The following is a 19129-nucleotide window of genomic DNA, read 5'->3' as shown; positions in this document are numbered from 1 at the left end:
ACCGCAGGGGTTGGGACTGACCACATGGGTCAGTCCATGACCTCATACCTGGCGGGTCAGTTACCTAAGCTGAGTCTCAGTTTTCTTGTCAGTAAAATAGGGACCATGATTCATTCCCTGCCTCTCATTCTGGGGCACCATGAGCCATAATGAGCTAATATCTCTGATTATACTTTCCAAACAATAAAGCACTAAACTGGCGAGAGATATTTGTGTCATAAGGCAGGAAAACAGCCTAAGGTCTTTGAGCATGAAAATAGGCACAGCCGGGCCGAGGTGCTGCCTCCTCTGACTCTCCCTGGGGCACTGATATTGGAAGGGCCTGCAGCGCCAGGGACGAGGCAGCGCCCAGACAGGGCCCGGCTGCTGACTTAGAAAGTGCCAGGATGGAGGCAGCTGAGAGCTGAAGGCACTCCCCACCGCTTGGTCTGCAGAGAGCGCAGGGGCCAGGCTTCTGGAGGAGGGCTCATCAGTTCATGGTGATGCTCAAAGGACAACCGTGGCCTTGCTCTTGGGCACTGCGTGTACACTTTACGAAGGCAGGGTGCGGACTAACTTGACTGGCAGCTCCACAGGCCAGGGGGCCCCCAGTAGGGCAGCAGCCAGCCGGTCCCCCCGCTCACAGACTCCCGGACCTGCCCACGGATGTGGAGTGGGATGTTATCTGCTCCCGAGGAAGCCCGAGTGCCTGCTGGCCACGCGCGTGCAGGAGGCGCAGCAGGCGGTCTTGTAGTAGTTATAGACGCAGAGTCTGGCCTGGACCACCACGTTGCAGTTGTAATACCGGTCCTTGCAGTTTTCATCTGCGGCAGAGGAGAATGGAAAAGACTTTGAGAGTGAGGAGCAGCCTGGACTTAGGGAATGAGAAAGGGCAGAGGGTGTGGCTATTCATCCCAGTCCCACTGTTTACTACCGATGGAAGGTGTGAGTGTGGGCTGAGAGCAAGGTTATATATATTTTTTTCTTCTTTAAACACGCAGCTGAAATCTGTCCACTCTGACCTTAAGGATGCTGGAACCAAATCTCTGAATGCATTTCCACTTTAATTGATTCCCATGTAAGTTTCTCTTTGCTCGCCATCTGTGCTATCAATAGCTACCTTAAACTATGAAATTTACACCTGAAGGATGCTGACCCCCTCTGAACTCCATGACTGCACACAGTCACAGAAAGACCTAGACGAATCTGGCATTTTGACACCAGAGAATTCGATGGAGATTAAGAAAGATGAATCTTTGACTGCAAGGTACGACTCCCTACTTACCAACTTCAGGGACACAGTCCTGAGGGTTGCAGGATTCTTTTTCTTCTGGTTTCAACTGAGGGTCACAGAGATTACTTAGGGTCATGTCATCTGCCAGACAGCGTACTTCCCGGACGCGGAAACCACCCTGACAGCTCTTGGAACACTGTGAGTGGAAAGGAAGAAAGTTAGACTTCTTGGCAGCCCATTAGCTCAGCACACCGGAGAAGGCAGATTTTGGAAAATTCTGACATCTACCAAAGAAGACAATATTAAAACAAACTCCCCTGCACCTACTAATCAGCTTCAATGCGCATCTACTCATGGCTAGCCACATCCCATCTGTACCCTTCCAGGATGACATCTCAAATTACTTTGAAGCAAATCTAGACATCATATCACTTCCATAATATTTCAGTTTGTAGCCCTAAACAACCAAGATTCTTAAAAAATTACCACAATACCATTATTACACCTAGAAATTAATAATAGTTTCTTCTCTTCAAACATATATTCCATTTTGCTTGTGAATCTCAATTTTATTTTAGATTTTCTTGCTTTATTTTGTAGTTTAAAAGTCCAGTTACAATTTTCAAAACCCATTACTGACATGTCAGCTTTTTAAAATAGAGATTTTTTTGGGGGTGTGGGGATCAGGGTCCACATCAGGTCTGTACACTGCAGTTGGTTCATAGGCCTTTTAATCCATGGGCTCCCTCCCCTGTGTTTTCGCCCTTGTACTTTAGTTGCTGGAGGAATGGAATCACCTGTCTTGAAGAGCTTCCCACAGTTTAAGATTTTGCTGAGTGCATCCCCTGTGATACAGGCTGACATGTTCCTCCATCTTCCACATTCCCCACAGATAGGATGTTGGATCCAACCTATTCACCTTTATCAGGTGCAGGTTTGATTTGTGTGCGTGTGTGTGTGGTGAGACTACTTCATAGGATGTGTTTGTTTAGTTGTCTCTCATTGGAGGAGGTCAACACTCACTCAAGAGCAGATCTATTAGTTCATTTGGGGTTGAAAAATGGTGATAATATCCTAATACCACTTCTTCTTTTATAAGCTGAGAATCTAAAGGATTCCTACTCCTTCTTCATTTATGTTTACTCTCTGGTTACCCAGTGGTAAGCCTTGTTTAGGAAAGACAGGGCAAATGTTTGATTATTTTCCTTTATTTATCAGTTTTCAGAATAATGAGTTGGTTCCTCTAACATCCTACAATGGTGGATCCTCTAATTAGTTTTTTAATCATTGTAAACTTATTATATATGGATGGATTTAAATTTATTATAGATGGAAGGATTTAAACTTACAAAAGGATGGATTATAGATGGATGGATTTCATTCAATGCATGGCAGTTATTATTTTTACTGATGCTCATTGATGCCCCATCAATGGGTATCCAGAGGTCAGAGTTGGTTCTTGAGCTCTTTAGACATGAACTCATCTTTAAGAACCTCCTTGCTGCTTGGTATAAAAAGTCATCCTGATTTAATTTATATCTATACAGTCCCAGACCGGAAATCAGACATTTTTCTTTGGCTCCTTTTAGTGGAGAATGGTATTTTGGTGTCATTTTATTTTATTATTTCTTTTGGTCTCACTGCTTGGCATATGGGATCTTAGTTCCTTGACCAGGGATCAAACCCAGGCCTTCTTCTCTGGAAGTGTAGCATCGTAACCACTGGACCACCAGGGAAGTCCCAGAGAGTGGCATTTTGAAACCAGATTCCAGCTGAAAGGCATGGCCTTTGCTACTGGGTTGGTCCTTGTTTCCAGGATCTTCCAGTGGATAAAACAGAGAAAAATTTTTTTAAGATAAATTAATTTGTGAGTTCAAACTGATATTTCTAAGTCAAATTTAGGACAGCTGGATTTTTGCTTAAATCTCTTCTGTTCTGTCTGCTATCTTCTTTCACCTAAGCTGAGAATCCTGTTTCTTAAGACAACCGGGGATAACAGAGCTACAGTATCATATCTACTATTACATGTATCATCAGAATACTGAGAAGTAGATTATTCATTTACTTTATTACCTGTTACACACCCAACCATTTCAGAATACAGGACAACATCCATCACTAAAAATGTGGTTATTGCAAACAATGTAAACATTTTTCTGTCCTTATAGATAGACAGATTACTGTGATTGAGAGCCACAGGCAAGAGAGCTGATGCCACCAACTGCATACATATTTAGGCTAATTTGTTTCATTGCATTTTCCATTTTTAGGGATTTCTTTTTTAAAAGAATAATTTTGTTTTAAATTATATAAAGTATTTACTTTGTTCCAAATGCAAATTTATAAAACAAGGTGAATTTTAAAAATGTCTAGCTTCCATCACTGTCTTTGCTACTATTTTAACAACATATTTCATATTTGCTTCAATTGACGTATTTATTTAAAAAATATTTATTTACTTATTTGGCTGCTCTGGGTCTTAGTTGAAGCATGTGTAATCTTTGCTGTGGAATTTGGGATCTTTTTTAGATGTGATATATGACATCTTTAGTTGCGGGATCCTAGTTTCCCAACTAGGGATCGAACCCAAGCCCCCTGCATTGGGAGTGTGGAGTGTTAGCCACTGGACCACCAGGGGAGTCCCCACTTATTTATTTATTTTAAAGTTTACATGCGGAAAAATTCATCTTCTGTGGCGCACAGTTCTGAGTTTTGACAAATTCAGAGAATCGTGTATCTCCCGCTGCAAACAAGACAGAACTTTCATCGCACAGAACAAATTCCTTTGTGCTGACCCTTTGTAGTGAGATTTGTCCCACCCCATCCTCTGGCAATCACTGGTCTGGTCTCTGTTCCCATAGGTTTTCCTTTTACAGGATGTTACGTAGATAGTATTATACACTATGTAACTTTGTGGGGGGAGGGGAGTCTTTCTTCCATTTAGCAAAATGCATTTTAAGTTCTTCCATGTCAAAGGAGGTATCAGTTCTTTGGTTCCTGCTGCTGAGTGGCACCCCACTGTTTGGACAAACCTCTGTTCATTCATTTGCCTATTAAGGGACATCAGGGCTATTCCCAGCAGATGTCTTAGGAGTTTGTGGCCTTTGATGTGGCCTGGTGAGTTTGGCCCTTTCTAGACTCTCCAAACCAAATGGCAGATCAAAATAGTGGTCTGTTCCTGCTTTTTCAAGGACCATGGCCAACATCAAACCTAACCCTAAGAAGCAAATTCCTTGGCCAAGTTGGACCCAGGATCAGTCTTTGCAAACAAGGTCCCAGCTGACTCTTAGGCCCATGAAAATTTGAGAGTCACCATTTTATGGCCTCTATAGTTTAGAAGTCAAGCTCGTCCCAGCCTCAGGCTCCCTCCTCCCCACCAAGCAGGCTGCGTCCAGGGCACCCCAGCTGTGACCAAGGAGAGCAGATTGTGCAGGGAATCCGGGCTGCGCCCAGGGCCTGAGAGGTGAGATGGAAATGGGCTTGCCCAGGAGATGGGCCAGCCGTGAGGGGTGGGGGGAAGCGGAGGGGAGCACCAGGACTTACCATGCTCCATTCTGTGTTAAACCATTTGGCCCCGCAGGGCTTGAGGTGGCATGGTTGCTGGCTGGGGGGTTTCTCCAGAAAGGAACATTCATAGGGGTCCAGCACTTCAAAGGTGTCTGTGTTCTTCCTAACACAAATCACCTCCCTCTGCTGGGTCCCGCTCCCACACTCGATGGAACACTAGAGAAGGAAGCAGAGAAAGACAAGTGTCACATGATAGAGAGGGGATGAGAAATACCATCTATTGAGGAAGGTTTCCCAGAACTTTCCATCATTGCTTCAGGGAGGTTCCAGTTTTCCTGACAGCTCTGTTTCTGGCATGGAGAGCATCTGCCCTGAACTCTCACGTCTTGAGGATGCTGGTGGCTGAGATCCTGATGCCCTCAGTAAAATGGGAGTGAAATCAGGTTTCCCATAGGTTATCCCACAGAGCATGCCATCCAGTCATTGGTTTTGTCTGGTAGACTCTGACACCTCTCATTGTGAAACAACGAGCTCACATTTAGCTTATCTGCTGGCCTTTGGCAGGGTACGGCTGGGAATGAATTCTTTTCCCAGAGTCTGCATGTATGTGGGTGAAGTGCTACATTAAAATTTTTTGGGACTCACAAAACTCAGAAGAAGACCATGGACTTGGGACAATGTCCCTTATGATCAGCCCTCCCCTTCCGACAGGGCAGCCAGCAGGAAGCCTTTGCCCACAGAATCCAACTCCCTGGCTCCTTACTTGGAGCCGAAGCTCACTGAGGTTGTGATTGCAAAGAGTCCAGTCAGATAATTACACGTCTTGCTTCATTGCATTAGGTTACGGAAGTATGATGCATGTAACTTCCCGTTACTTATTCTAGTTAGCATTTATTACTTTGCAAAATATTTTCTGTTCATGTTTGGTGTACTCTTACTACCTTTTGATTTAAAAACACTTTATAAGCTGTGATCTATACACTTTTAAAAACTTTAAAGAAGCTATTGCCTTTATGAAAAGCCTGTAAAAATGTCTACAGCTGCAACTCTTAATACTAGCCTTGCTTCGATGTGCAGGCACATGGTGAAATTAAAAAAAACAGTGGGGGGTGGGGGGAACCCATGTCACGACACAGCCAAAAAAACCTCAAACCCAAGCCAACAGACTACAGATTAGTCACACAGCCCATGATAAACCTCCCCATCAGCAATTTCTACTTTGAGCCTGTTTTCTGCCATCTTCACAGGTATACAGAAAACTACAAGGCTTCTTAGTTTTGGAGCTGTCTGTTCAGATGGTAGAGAATAAATGTGACCCAGACACAGGGGCAGACAAGAGGCCTGCTCCTAATGGCTAAAGTCTGTGGAAGACCCTGCCGCCCCCGCAAGAACTAAGATAATTTAAGTGTGAAGCAGGGCTTCCCAGGTGGCTCAATTGTAAAAAACCCGCCTGCCAATTGAGGAGACACGGGTGCTATCCCTGGGTCAGGAAGATCCCCTAGAGAAGGGAATGGCAACCCATTCCAGTATTCTTGCCTGGTGTTCTACAGGCCATGGGGTCACAAACAGTTGGACATAACTGAGCATGCGTGTACACACAAGAATGAAGAAAACCCAGAACTGACAGAGAAGAAAGAAAGCATCTGGGCATGAGTAATATACTTGGTGGAGTATCTTACGAATAAGAGTTGGGCTACTCCATTTCCAGAGTAGAAAAAGGGTCCCTAAACCTCCGAAGTCTCATTCTCTTCGGACAGCTTCTTTACAAGCTTAAGTAGGACCACTGCTAGCACCTGTGCTCACAACTTCCAAGGGAGTCTTTTCCCCTAAGGCCACATTAAAAGTCCCAGGGAAGGACTCAGTTTGACTCGGCTTGGGTCATATGTCCAATCTGGACCAACCACTGTAACCAGGCCAGTGGGGCATTTGAGGCCAACTCTCATTCAAACTATGGGTCTGGAAGGAATATTTCCTTTTATACCTTGAAGTCAATTAATGTTTAAGACTTAAGCATGCTATATTTCATTTTCTTCAGGGATAATATCCAATTTCCAGCGCAGGGAGGTGTCAGCAGGCTCTGACAGTTTTATAAATTCAGAAACAAAACCTGGTCTACAATCAATCAGGTCCTGATCCTCTGGATGACAGGGCGATACATTCCATGTTTCTAATCTTAGCAGAAATAAACGCCGCCTTCACCAGGATTCGTGTGATTCTCACTTCTCTGAGTGCTTGCGCCCATGCTCAGTCATGTCCAGCTTTTTTGTGACTCCTTGGATTGTAGCCCACCAGGCTCCTCTGTCCACGGAATTCTCCAGGCAAGAATACTGGAGCAGGTTGCCATTTTCTTCTCCAGAGGATCTTCCTGACCCAGGGATTTAACCTGCATCTCTTGTGTCTCCTGCATTGGCAAGGGGGTCTTTACCACCTGGGCCATAGAGGAAGCCTGTTCTCTGAGTAGGTCTAGAGTTAATAGGAGGCCCATAAATGAAAAAGAACTGAATCCTGCTCCCCTCTCTTCTTCCTCAGACACTGGGGGACAAGAGAGTTAAAGTGCACTGGTTATCTGCTCTGTGTGAAGGCTGTTATGATCTGATACTGCAGTTTCACACAGGACTCTTCCCATTGTCTCAGTTTCCATAGATTGCTGTCGTTCAGTCGCTAAGTCATGTCCAACTCTTTGTGACCCCATGGATTGCAGCATGCCACGCTTCCCTGTCCTCCACTATTCTCCCAGAGTTTCCACAGATACTTGGTGTAATTGGTGTCCCATACACCGTTCACTTCCGAATTATCTTTGGGGTTTAGATCCTAGATATTTTGCTACCAACAATGAGATAGAAACATTGGCAGAAAAAAATAACAAACATGGAGAAGAGGAAACCAATATTTATTAAGTACTCCCCATGTCCCAAGCAACAACCCATTCATACAGTGTCTCATGAAAATCCAATAGCAACTCTAAAAAGGTGGTGTTATTATTCTCCTATCTGGATGAGGAAACAGGCTCAGAAAGGTTAAATTACCCACCCCAAGTCAGAGAACTAAGGGGACATAGAGCTGGGATCAGTTATCAAGTATGCCTAACTCTGATACCAACTTGGGTAGCATTGGTAGTACTTGCATTCTTTCTTTTCTGAATTTGTTAATATTTTACAGTTTGTATTATAAAAATATTAAAGGAAATTTGAGGAGAAAACATTTGTTCATGTTGTTTATATAAAAAGCTATACTTTGAAGTGGTTGAGATAGGGTTTACATACTTTAACATAGTCTGTTTTTCACTTGCCATTATATGTTCTTTCCACATCTTCCTAATTATCATTGTTGTTATTACATAATACCTTAATGAGTTATGATATGCCATAATATTCCTAATTGCCCTGCTGTCACGAACATCTCTGTTGAAAAAGGCTTTTTTTTTTCTCCTGTTAATTATTTCCTTAAAATGAATCCTCAGGAGTGGGGTGAGTGGGTTAAAGCAAATGAACATTTTTATGGTTCTTGACTTTTATTGCCAAATTGCTTTCCAAAGGGGCTGTATCAATTTACAAGGACAAGGCAGTCCATTTTCTTCAGGGTCTGTTTTTAAAGCTACTTAAAAGAAATAAAATTCTATATGGAGCCGGAGGTCCAGAGAATGTATAAATCATGATCATCAGCCAAAATTCTTTGGAGAACAAGCCAGCCCTGGGAGCCAAATTCTAGATGGTCTGAGAACTCAAAATACTGATGGTCATCATAACAGGGCAAACAGGGAATGATTTTAGGGGGCTCATGTACAATTTTGGAACTCTAAGGAAAAAATTAATTGATCAGTTAAGTTACTTTATTGAGGTATTTGGTGTTATTGGTTCTTCAAAATGAACAAAAGTAGCTTCTTCTGTTTTTGCTTCTTTCCTCCAGCTTTACTGAGATGTAATTGACAAATAAAATTGTAATATATTAAAAGTATGCTACTGATGATATAGTATACATATACATTGTGAAATTGTCCTTACAATCAAGTTAACACACCCATCACCTCACATATTTACCTTTTTTACATGCAAATGTGAGAACACTTAAGTTCTACTCTCTTAGGAAATTTCGACTATACAGTACAGTATTATCTACTGCAGTATAGACACCATGTTACACACTAGACCGCTCCCCCCACCAGAACTTGTTCTCCTTATAACTGAAAGTCTGAACTCTTTTACCAATCTCTTCCTATTTCCCCGACCCCAGCCCCTGGCAACCATCATTCTACTGATTGTCTCTTTTTAAACATTCTGTATTTATTGTTTTTGGCTGTGTCTCTGCTGTGGCACATGGGCTTGACTGTTCCATGGCATGTGAGATTCTAGTTCCTCGGGGGGATTGAATCTGCATATCTGACACTGGAAGGCAGATTCTTAACCACTGGACCGTCAGGGAAATCCCTCTATTCTCTTCCTCTGAATTTAACTTTTTTTCAGATTCCACTACTTGTGATACCACTGCAGTATTTGTCTTTCTGTGTCCTGTTTACTTCACTTAGCATAATGCCCTCTAAGTCTGTCCATGTTGTTGCCAGCAGCAGGATTTCCTTCTTTTATTAAAGGCCAAATAATATGTCATTATAAACAAATACCACATATTCTTTACCCATTCATCTGCTGACAGACACTTAGGTTATTTTCATGTTTTGGTTACTGTGAATAACGCTGCTACCCACATGGTAGGGGACGCAGGTACCTCTCCCAGGTAATAATTTTCTTTCCTTTGTGTATATATCCAGAGTGGGATTGCTGGATCATATCTATTTCTGCTTTTGACTTTCAAGTACAGCCCAAACTGACTTTATGAACAACAGCAATAGGAAAAGAGCAGGAGAAGCTACACTTTATTGTGTTGATTGTACATCAGGCACTGCATCACATACTTTGTAAACATCACTTCGCTTCTTCTAAAAATAACCTCATAGGTGCTGGCACGATCAGCATTGTATAGAAAAGGAAACCATGCTGGACCATAAGCCTCCTGAGGGCAGGAATATTTGTTTTGCTCAATTATGCAGCCCAAGGGTTTTGAAGGGCACATAGTAGGTGCTCAATAAACACCGTTGACCGAATGAGGCTCCAAAAGCATAAGTAGCTTCTCCAGGATCACGGGTAGCACAGCTGAGATTCCAATTCAGCATCTCTGGGAGACACCGAGCCCTGTTTCCTGACCCCTCTGCTATGCTGCTTCCCACCGGGGACAGAGACACGTCGTCCCTGGCCACTCACCTGACTCCAGCTCCCCGCAAACCACTCCACCTTGCCGGTGCAGGGCCCGTTGTCACACGGGGTGGCGTCTGCCGGCCGGTTGCTCCCGCAGCCTTCCAGGGGCAGGCTGCCGACGTGGTTGGTCATGCACACCACCGAGCGCGTCCGCACTCCAGCCCCGCACTCCGCCGAGCACTGTGAGACGGGACGGGCACGTTAGCGAGGAGGCCTCCCCACAGGGTCTGAAGTCCCTTGCAGAGGAGGTGAAGGAGGACAGAACCCCCCATTTCCCTACCAACACTTTCCCTTGGAAACCACTGACCACTCGTCATTCACGGTTTCCTCCATTATGGGACATCAGTATGGCACCCATCTGGGTTTCTCGGGACAGTCTTCATTCCGAATATCCTGTGCCACGGCTGTGATTAATAGTTACACTTGTCAGCCTACCTGTTCTACCTGTTCTGGCTTTCAAATTAAAAAATGCAGTTAGTCCCCTACATATAAAGGAGTTCCTTTCCAAGTGTATGTGTTAGTAGCTAAGTTGTGTCTGACTCTTTTTGACCCTATGGACCGTAGCCTGCCAGGCTCCTCTGTCCATGGGATTTTCCAGGCAAGAATATTGGAGTGGGTTGCTATTTCCTTCCAGGGGATCTTCCTGACCCAGGGATTGAACACATGTCTCCCAAGTCTCCTTCATTGCAGGCAGATTCTTTTACCACTGAGTCACCTAATTTGCTCATAAATCCAACAAACTTAGCCTAGGTACCCAACTAACACAATCAGCTATGTAGCACTGTACTCTAATAGGTTTATAATACTTTTCACACAAATAATACAAAAAAACAAAACACATAAAAACAGAAAATATTTTAATCTTATAGTATAGTACCTTGAAAAGTACAATACAGTACAAGCTACATCACCACTGCTTTTATGCTTGCTTCTGGACATCCTGGGCTTGAAATAAAGATAATGTACTGCTGTACTCTATGCAGCATTGTATAATAAAGTACACAAAAGCAGAACCACTTGTAGAGGATGCACACACATGACAATGTATGACACGTGAACTAAGTTGTGTGACTGAACATGTGAATGCACGCTTGCATCTTTGAAAGTTCGAAACTTGAAGGTTCCCATGTAGAAGGCTCATTGTATAGTCAGCAGCAGAAGAATGAGAACACGAAAACTCGGGCACATGTCTGCCTGCTAGTAGCTGAGTCTGGCCTGTTCTGGGAAAGGAGAGTTGAAGTCTCTCACAAGACACTGCTGCCTGATACTAAGGCAAGTGGTTCCATTCCTCAAAGGCCACAGCTAGGGGTAAACTGGGAGGCAGACCGATAGAAAGGGAGAGCTTGGTCTGGGAACCAGGCACATCGGTGTGTGTCACATCCCTATTATCTGTGTGGCTGGGGCTTCCCTGGTAGCTCAGATGGTAAAGAATCCACCTGCAATGCAGGAGACCTGAGTCTGATCCTCGGACCAGGAAGATCCCCTGGAGAAGGGAATGGCAACCCACTCCAGTATTCTTGCCTGCAGAATGCCATGGACAGAGGAGCCTGGCAGGCTACAGTCCATGGAGTCGCAAAGAGTCGGACATGAGTGAGTGACTAAGCATGCACACACATGTCTGTGTGTCTGGGGGCCCATAACCCAGTCCCTCATCTTTTCCATTATTATATTCCTGGCAGGAGGACTCTGGTTCTGCACTGTAACCAGGTTTCCAGGGATTTGTAGGCACATTACGGGGTGGAAGCACCCTGAGGGATTCTTCTAAGGGAGATGGTGCAGACTTGGCCTAATTGATAGGGAGGAACTAAGAGGCAGCCACTCATACCTCCATCCCAGTTAAACTTCCACAGTCTTCTGAAGAATCCAGAAACCCAGACACTGCTCATTTGATGAGCAGTTCAGCTGCCTTGGTCAGAATACTCCTATTGCCCACCAATCAACAGCTTCCATGAGAGTAGGCAGGCAAAACCATCATCTCCTCTCCCTCCCTCTCCTACCCCCAGGCATCTTTTAATTGCGCTTAGTATTTTTTCCTAAACTTTTTTTATTGTGGTAAAATACACATAACATAAATTTTACCATTTTAATAATCTTTAAGAGTACAAGTCAGAGGTATTAAGTATATTCACAATGTTGTGTAACCATTACCGCCACTCTTCTCTCTTCTAGGGCTTCCCTGTGGCTCAGTTGGTAAAGAATCCACCTGCAATGCAGGACACCTGGGTTCAATCCCTGGGTTGGGAAGATCCCCTGGAGAAGAGAACAGCTACCCACTCCAATATTCTGGCCTGGAGAATTTCATGGACTATATAGTCCATGGGGTCACAAAGAGTCGGACACGACTAAACAACTTTTATTTCACTTTCTATCTTCTAACATAAATCTTATTTTTGTCTTTGATAGATGAACTCATAATGTTTTCCCTTGTACACAGGTAACTGGTGGGATAATGATGAACTATATACACCTTTCAGTTCCTCCTTGACACCTGACACTAGGGACCCCCAAGGTAGCCTGGCTACTGGGAAAAGGAATGTTGGGGATGATTCTGAGTTTGTAAGAAGCAGGGGAGGGGCCTGTCATTTGCTGTGTGCTTGTTCTATGCCAGACATTCCCAAGATGTAGGAAAGTGCATTTATGTACTTTATTTAGAACTTCATTATTTAATATTCATGTGACATGCTAAGGAGAATTAAATAAGTTCTTTCACACCCATGTCTTGATCTCCGAGGCCCTTAGTCTTCATAGGAGGATAGAAAGCCTATGATAGTTCATCTCTAGGCCTCTCCCCAAAAGTCAGAAACCACCCTTGGGATTTCGAACTAGAGTTCATCTCTATGTGGTTTGGGGCAGCTCCTGGTGCACACTCCTGCCCATCAGCCCAGCAGACTCGGTCCCGCCTGCCCGCCATCCCCCTCGCTCACCCTCTCGCTCCACTCGGTCAGGAACCAGCTTTTGGCGCAGGGGCCCATGTCGCAGTTCTCAATGTCATTGGGCCGGAGCTTCATGTTGCATTCCTCGTCGTCGACCACGTCCCCGATGTTGCTCACACACTTCACGTCCCGGGTCCTCTGTCCCACTCCACAGGGCACCGAACACTAAAACACAGCAAATGCACGTCAGTGCGGTGGGCAGTGCTGTCTCCGAGGGCCCCTCCCATCAGGGCACCCTTGCCCTCCTAACCCACCACCTGAGCAGAGGACAGGGTAAGGCGTGACTCCTGGGTGGCTGTGTACCCAGCCATGCGATGCTACCTGGGGAGGATCCCAGGCTTCCTTTGATCTTTCAGACCTCAGTTCTGTCATCTATGAAATGGGAGAGCAGGATGGCAAGGAGGAGTTGACTCTAGCAGTCACTGGTCTTCACCCCACCACGACACAGGAGAGAGGAAGCCTGTGTGCACCCGCCTCCCATGGGTCAGCCTGATTGAAAGTCGGCCCTTAAGTCTATCTGGCAACCAGCAGTTGCTATGCGTCGCAGAAAAGTCCTTCCAGGAAACTGCGGGAAGGGTCTTCCTGGAGAACCCAGGGTTCCCCCACATCGGGTCTGGGAGGGGGCAGGTGGGAGGGCGGCCGTAGGCCTTGCAGGGGCAGCTCCAGAGCAGGCCGCCCACCGCGTACCGAGGTCCAGTCCGTCCGGATCTGCCACTCGCTGCAGATCTTGAGCTGGCAGGTGCTGGCGGTGTCGGGCTTCTCCAGGTGCTGGCAGCGGTAGGGCTGCACCGTCAGGCTGCGGTTGGCGTACACCTGGCGACACAGGACCTGGCGGTGCTGCATGCCCAGGCCGCAGGTTTTGCTGCACTCGGACCACTCCCCGATGTCCCAGCTGGTGCAGGAAGGAGACAGCGAGAAGGACCGTCACTTCAGTCAACAGGAAGAGAGCCTCTCACACGGAAGCTGGCCGAGCCAATGGACACAGAAGCATCAGACTCGTTGGTTACGGGCGGCCCCCAGCCTAAAGCAGCGCCTGGCAGCCTGCCTCCGCCCATCGGACTCCATAAAGGATGGGACTCTGTTCCATACCCTATTCATCAGTGATTAGGACCCATGTTCTGTAAAATTACAGAAAACCAAGAAGGGGCAAGTGATTTTTTCTTTTTTTTAATCTAGTCACCAAAATAACTCCAAAGGTGAGTTTTATTACCCTGTAGTACATTAACCCACTTTGAGACTAACTTAGAAGTCTTATTCCAACCTTCGTTATTCTTTAACTATTTACACATCAGTGTCACATATTCTCCTCTGTCATCCTGTCTTGCCACTTACTTAAATAAGACATTAGCACATGTCCATTGTGTCTTTGGGTAAGAACTATGTTCTTATTAGTTTGAGAATTATGTTTTAGTCCCATTTCAGGGCTTTTCCCCCTTGTTCTTTTATGTTTTTCTCTTTTTTTTTTTGATGCGGAACATTTTTAAAGTCTTTATTGAAAGTATTACAATATTTTAAGAAATATTTATCTTTTTTATTTTGGGCTGTACTGGTTCTTCGTTGCTGCGCACTGACTTCCTCTAGTTGTAGAGAGCAGGGGGTTACTTTCTAGTTGCAGTGCATAGCCTTCTCATTGCGGTTGTGATTCCTGGGTTCTAGGGCGCAGGCTCAGCAGTTGTGGTGCACGGGATTAGCTGCCCCGTGGCATGTGGGATCTTCCCAGACCAGGGGTTGAACCTGTGTCCTCTGCACTACAAGACAGACTCTGAACCACTGGACCAACAGGGAAGCCCCAAATTTATTACAATATTTCCTCTGGTTTATGTTTTGATTTTTGGCCATGAGGCATGTGGGATCTTAGCTGCCCATCCAGGATTGAACTCATACGTCCTGCAATGGAAGGTGAAGTCTTAACCTCTGCGCTGCCAGGGAAGTTCCCCGCCTTGTTTTTCTAAAAGAAGAGTTAGTCAATAACTAACCCAATACCTCTCCTGAGACGTTCCCCAGGCAGATGTATTTGTGACTTGGATAATTGTGTCTCTGTACACAGCTCCGCTGAGCACTGACCACATTGGATTGTAACTTCTTGCCTCCCTCTTTGCTTCCCTTCCCAGCTAACCTAGTTGCTCCAATTCACCAAAGGCTTCCTGGGAGGGTGCTATGAACTCCTGTGTTAGTCCTGAAAGACAGGTATGCTTGCTAAACAGATTGCATTTTATGCATAGACTAAGTCTCATTTTAAATCAGATTATATTTACTTCTAGGGTCCTATACAAAAGCAACCTGAGCCAGAAACACATGACCAAAACAGAGAGGTCCTCTTACAAGGCTGGGCAAGGGAAGATGTTGCAGGGCTCCTCCTCGGGGGTCGGCTTCATGGTCGAGTCACAGTAGCTCTCGGGAACCTCTTCGTGAGTGTTTCTGTGCACACAGCGAAAAATAGGGTACTGCGATCCTGCAAGGACAAGAAGTGCTTGAACACTGGGCTTTGGATGCAGACATGCAGAGATCCTGGTGCTGCTGAAGAGAAGCCTCAGAAACAGAACTGTTCACACACACACACACTCCTCCATCCTGAGATGTCAACACATACTGCACCAGGGCTTTCCCAGGCACTGCGGGGGGCAACAAAGAACAGTAGGAATAGTTCCCATCGTCAAAGGTCTTATGACCTATTCGGAGACATGGTTTGAACATGTTCAATGGCAGATAAAAACAACTTTCCTAAGAGTTCAAGACAATAAGAAAGATTGCTAGGAAGGGGAGTGGTTATAAAATGAACACAGACAATAACTTCTTGAAGGTTTTCTGGAGACATGAAAGAGAACAGGTCTCAGGGGATCTAGCTGCATCATAGAGAGAGGGTTGATTTTGGGTAGCTGTGCACACGTGTATTTTGGAGGGAGGAGGCTGTTCATGTTGTTGACCTAGGACAAAAGTGCATGGCAAACTGGCCTGTGAGTGTCAGGTATGTTGAAGAGACAGTCAGGCTGGGGCAGAGAAATAAGATTCAAGAGAGGCTAGAAAAGCAGCTGGCTTTGCCTTTGCAAATCATTTTTACACATTCCCCTAGTAAAGTACTGATCTGATGGTTAGTTATTTGAATATATGTCTGCCTCTTAGGAGACGGTGAGCTTCTCGGGAACAGGACTAGTTCTTGATCAATCCTGTAACCCAAGTATAGCAGGGTAGTGAAGTGAAAGCAGGCCAGTCTTGTCTGACTCTTTGCGATCCCATGGACTACACAGTCCATGGAATTCTCTAGGCCAGAATACTGGAGTGGGTAGCTGTTCTTGTCTCCAGGGGATCTTCCCAACCCAGGGATCGAACTCAGATCTCCTGCATTGCAGGTGGATTCTTTACCAGCTGAGCCACAAGGGAAAACCAAGTTTGTCAGTGCTCATAAAAGTTTGTTGAGTGAATATTTTTCAGAGGTCTAAAATCTGTTTTGATTTCTTTCCTAAAAAACTACTAGTGGCCTCAGGTTGTTTTAAATGCACAGCTGAGTATTTCATACTTAACAAAGCTTAATCTATTTTGGAGAAAAAGTCAGAATTTGTTCAGTGAACTTTCTAGCTCTCAACTGGGGGGTGGGGTGGGGGGAAGTAGATTAAATTCTGCCTGCCTCTCTCTGCTACCCCCTGGTGGCAGCACTTAAGTATTACTAATGCGTGTTTGAAAGAAACTGTGCAACTCCAGTGCCTGAGGAATAAGATGCTTTTTTTTTTTTAAAAAAACAAATAATTGCCTCCCCCCACCACCCCAAGCCCCAGTCTAGGCCAGTACCTGAATCCTGCTAGGCAGAACACTATCATTTATCCTACAGCTTCGTCTCAGTTCTGTTGCTAATTGGCCAGGCACTGAGAATTTCTGAACTTCAACTTGCTACAATTTTAATTGTAACTAGAGGGATAACTTTGACTGTAAGTGTCTCTAAATATGTCATCAGCCACAAAGTGTTTCAGTGCTTCTTTGGGCTGGTCTTGTGTGACACACTGGGCCAGAGGGTGGTTCTTTGAATCAGAACAATCACCTGTTTAAACTACTCTTGCTGTGAAAATTTACAATGCAGCTATAACTTGAGATCATTATTTTAAAATAATGTTCCAATTAAGCATAGTTATTAGCTGAGTAAAAAATCAGTGCTGGCCATAACATTAATAGGAAGCAAAAGCTTTTGTGTAATTAAATTTTGTCCATGCAAACTAGTACAGCCGCTATGGAGAACAGTGTGGAGATTTCTTAAAAAACTGGAATTAGAACTGCCATATGACCCAGCAATCCCACTTCTGGGCATACACACTGAGGAAACCAGATCTGAAAGAGACACGTGCACCCCAATGTTCATCGCAGCACTGTTTATAATAGCCAGGACATGGAAGCAACCTAGATGCCCATTAGCAGACAAATGGATAAGGAAGCTGTGGTACATATACACCATGGAATATTACTCAGCCATTACAAAGAATTCATTTGAATCAGTTCTAACAAGATGGATGAAACTGGAGCCCATTATACAGAGTGAAGTAAGCCAGAAAGATAAAGACCAATACAGTATACTAATGCATATATATGGAATTTAGAAAGATGGTAACAATAACCCTATATGCAAAACAGAAAAAGAGACACAGATGTATAGAAAAGACTTTTGGACTCTGTGGGAGAAGGCAAGGATGGGATGTTTCAAGAGAACAGCATTGAAATACGTATATTATCTAGGGTGAAACAGATCACCAGCCCAGTTGGATGCATGAGACAAGTGCTCGGGCCTGGTGCACTGGGAAGACCCAGAGGAATCGGGTGGAGAGGGAGGTGGGAGCGGGGATCGGGATGGGGAATATATGTAAATCCATGGCTGATTCATGTCAATGTATGACAAAAACCACTACAATATTGTAAAGTAATTAGCTTCCAACTAATAAAAATAAATGGAAAAAAAATTTTGTCCAGTGACAAATCTGCTTCCATTAAGAAGATATTTTTTAAATGAAATTCAACAGACATTAAGCACACTGTGCTGAGTTATAAAGATGAGTAAGATTCAGTTCACAGCTTGCAGGATACCCACTGGGACCCAGCCATTAAGGGATGAAGTAAAAATCTTATTATTTAGCCCATCCCTTTCCCTCCAGATCGTGTGGGTTAAACTTCTCTACTTACAAGTTTGTGGACTGGAAAGGAAAAGTAAGTACCCCAACTTCTTGGCATTAATGAGGGGAGAATTGAATGTCCCTAACTAAAAGGATACAGGTCACCCTAGGAATACTCTGCCTTGGAAATATGGATCCTGCTTGGGGCTGTGTGCACATGGCCACTGCCTGCCTCCTTCCACCTTCTTACTGCCTGTACAATACCTTTGTCCATTGTCAAGTTCCAGAGATTAGCCAAGGAAATAAATTCAGAGGCACACTTTCTCTGATGGTGAGAAAACACTAGCTCTACAATTCTTGACCCAATGACCAAAATGGTTTCTTTCTTTGGGTCAGTTTGTATTTCTGCAAAATGGCACTTGGCCATCTCTTCATTGTCCAAGAATGCCACACAATTAGTCCTCTAAGTGCTAGCCAGCAAGAATGGGGTGGGGAGGTCAGGTGCTGGCTGGACTTCAGGCAGCAGAAAAAATCTAGGATCAGTTGGTTGGGCTGGACATTGAGCATGTTAATCAAAATGGAAGTACATTCCATTGGAGCGGGGAGCATACCACAGGTAAAATGAGGCAAGACAGTGAAGGTAGGGGCTAGTGCAGAGGTCAGTGAGGCACTGTGAAGAGAGAGGCAAAATAAGGAGAAAGAAAACAGTAAACGACTCTAGCCTTTAAACTCAGGGATCAACTGAGCCAAGCCAAGAATTTGACCAGATAGACAGAGGTCTGGGCAATGACTGAGCAGAGTATGGGCCACTCTTGTCCACTGGCGACAGAGCTCCTTCCTGTGATGATGCTATCATGGTGCTAAAATTTTAACCTGAGAGGCATGTGTGGTCTGGTGAGCGCTGCCGGGAAGGACTGGAAAAGAGTTTTAGAGAGGGTTTTTGTGGGGACAAATGATGAGATTACAAAGCAAGTGAACTTGGGTTTTGCAGAAAAGAGATGGACAGCTCTGGCAGGCTCAGAATTTCTTGGTTATGGCATACTTATCACTACACTGAGCACCATGAGATGAGCTAAATATTTTGTGCATCTGCACTGCCTTCCTGCACTGCACGTCTGAGACCATCACTGGCTGGGAGCAAAT

General features: G+C 44.8%; 1 protein-coding gene across 2 annotated transcripts in view; it reads right to left on the bottom strand.

Moving 5' to 3' along the window:
• Positions 1 to 274: 274 nt before the first annotated feature.
• The window catches only part of THSD4 (thrombospondin type 1 domain containing 4), a 624907-nt gene continuing 606052 nt past the window's right edge, over positions 275 to 19129 (bottom strand). For both annotated transcript variants that reach the window (XM_070468752.1, XM_070468753.1), the window contains 7 exons: positions 15222 to 15351; positions 13587 to 13791; positions 12891 to 13064; positions 9973 to 10146; positions 4757 to 4936; positions 1265 to 1409; positions 275 to 803 (listed from right to left, as the gene is read on the bottom strand). In XM_070468752.1, coding sequence (XP_070324853.1) covers positions 661 to 803; positions 1265 to 1409; positions 4757 to 4936; positions 9973 to 10146; positions 12891 to 13064; positions 13587 to 13791; positions 15222 to 15351 — 1151 coding nt within the window. In that variant the 3' untranslated portion in view covers positions 275 to 660. The remainder of the gene's footprint in view (positions 804 to 1264; positions 1410 to 4756; positions 4937 to 9972; positions 10147 to 12890; positions 13065 to 13586; positions 13792 to 15221; positions 15352 to 19129) is intronic.

This window comes from Odocoileus virginianus, chromosome 6, assembly GCF_023699985.2.
Source record: "Odocoileus virginianus isolate 20LAN1187 ecotype Illinois chromosome 6, Ovbor_1.2, whole genome shotgun sequence".
Taxonomy (NCBI): Eukaryota; Metazoa; Chordata; class Mammalia; order Artiodactyla; family Cervidae; genus Odocoileus; species Odocoileus virginianus.
This window is presented reverse-complemented; position numbering and strand designations above follow the sequence as displayed.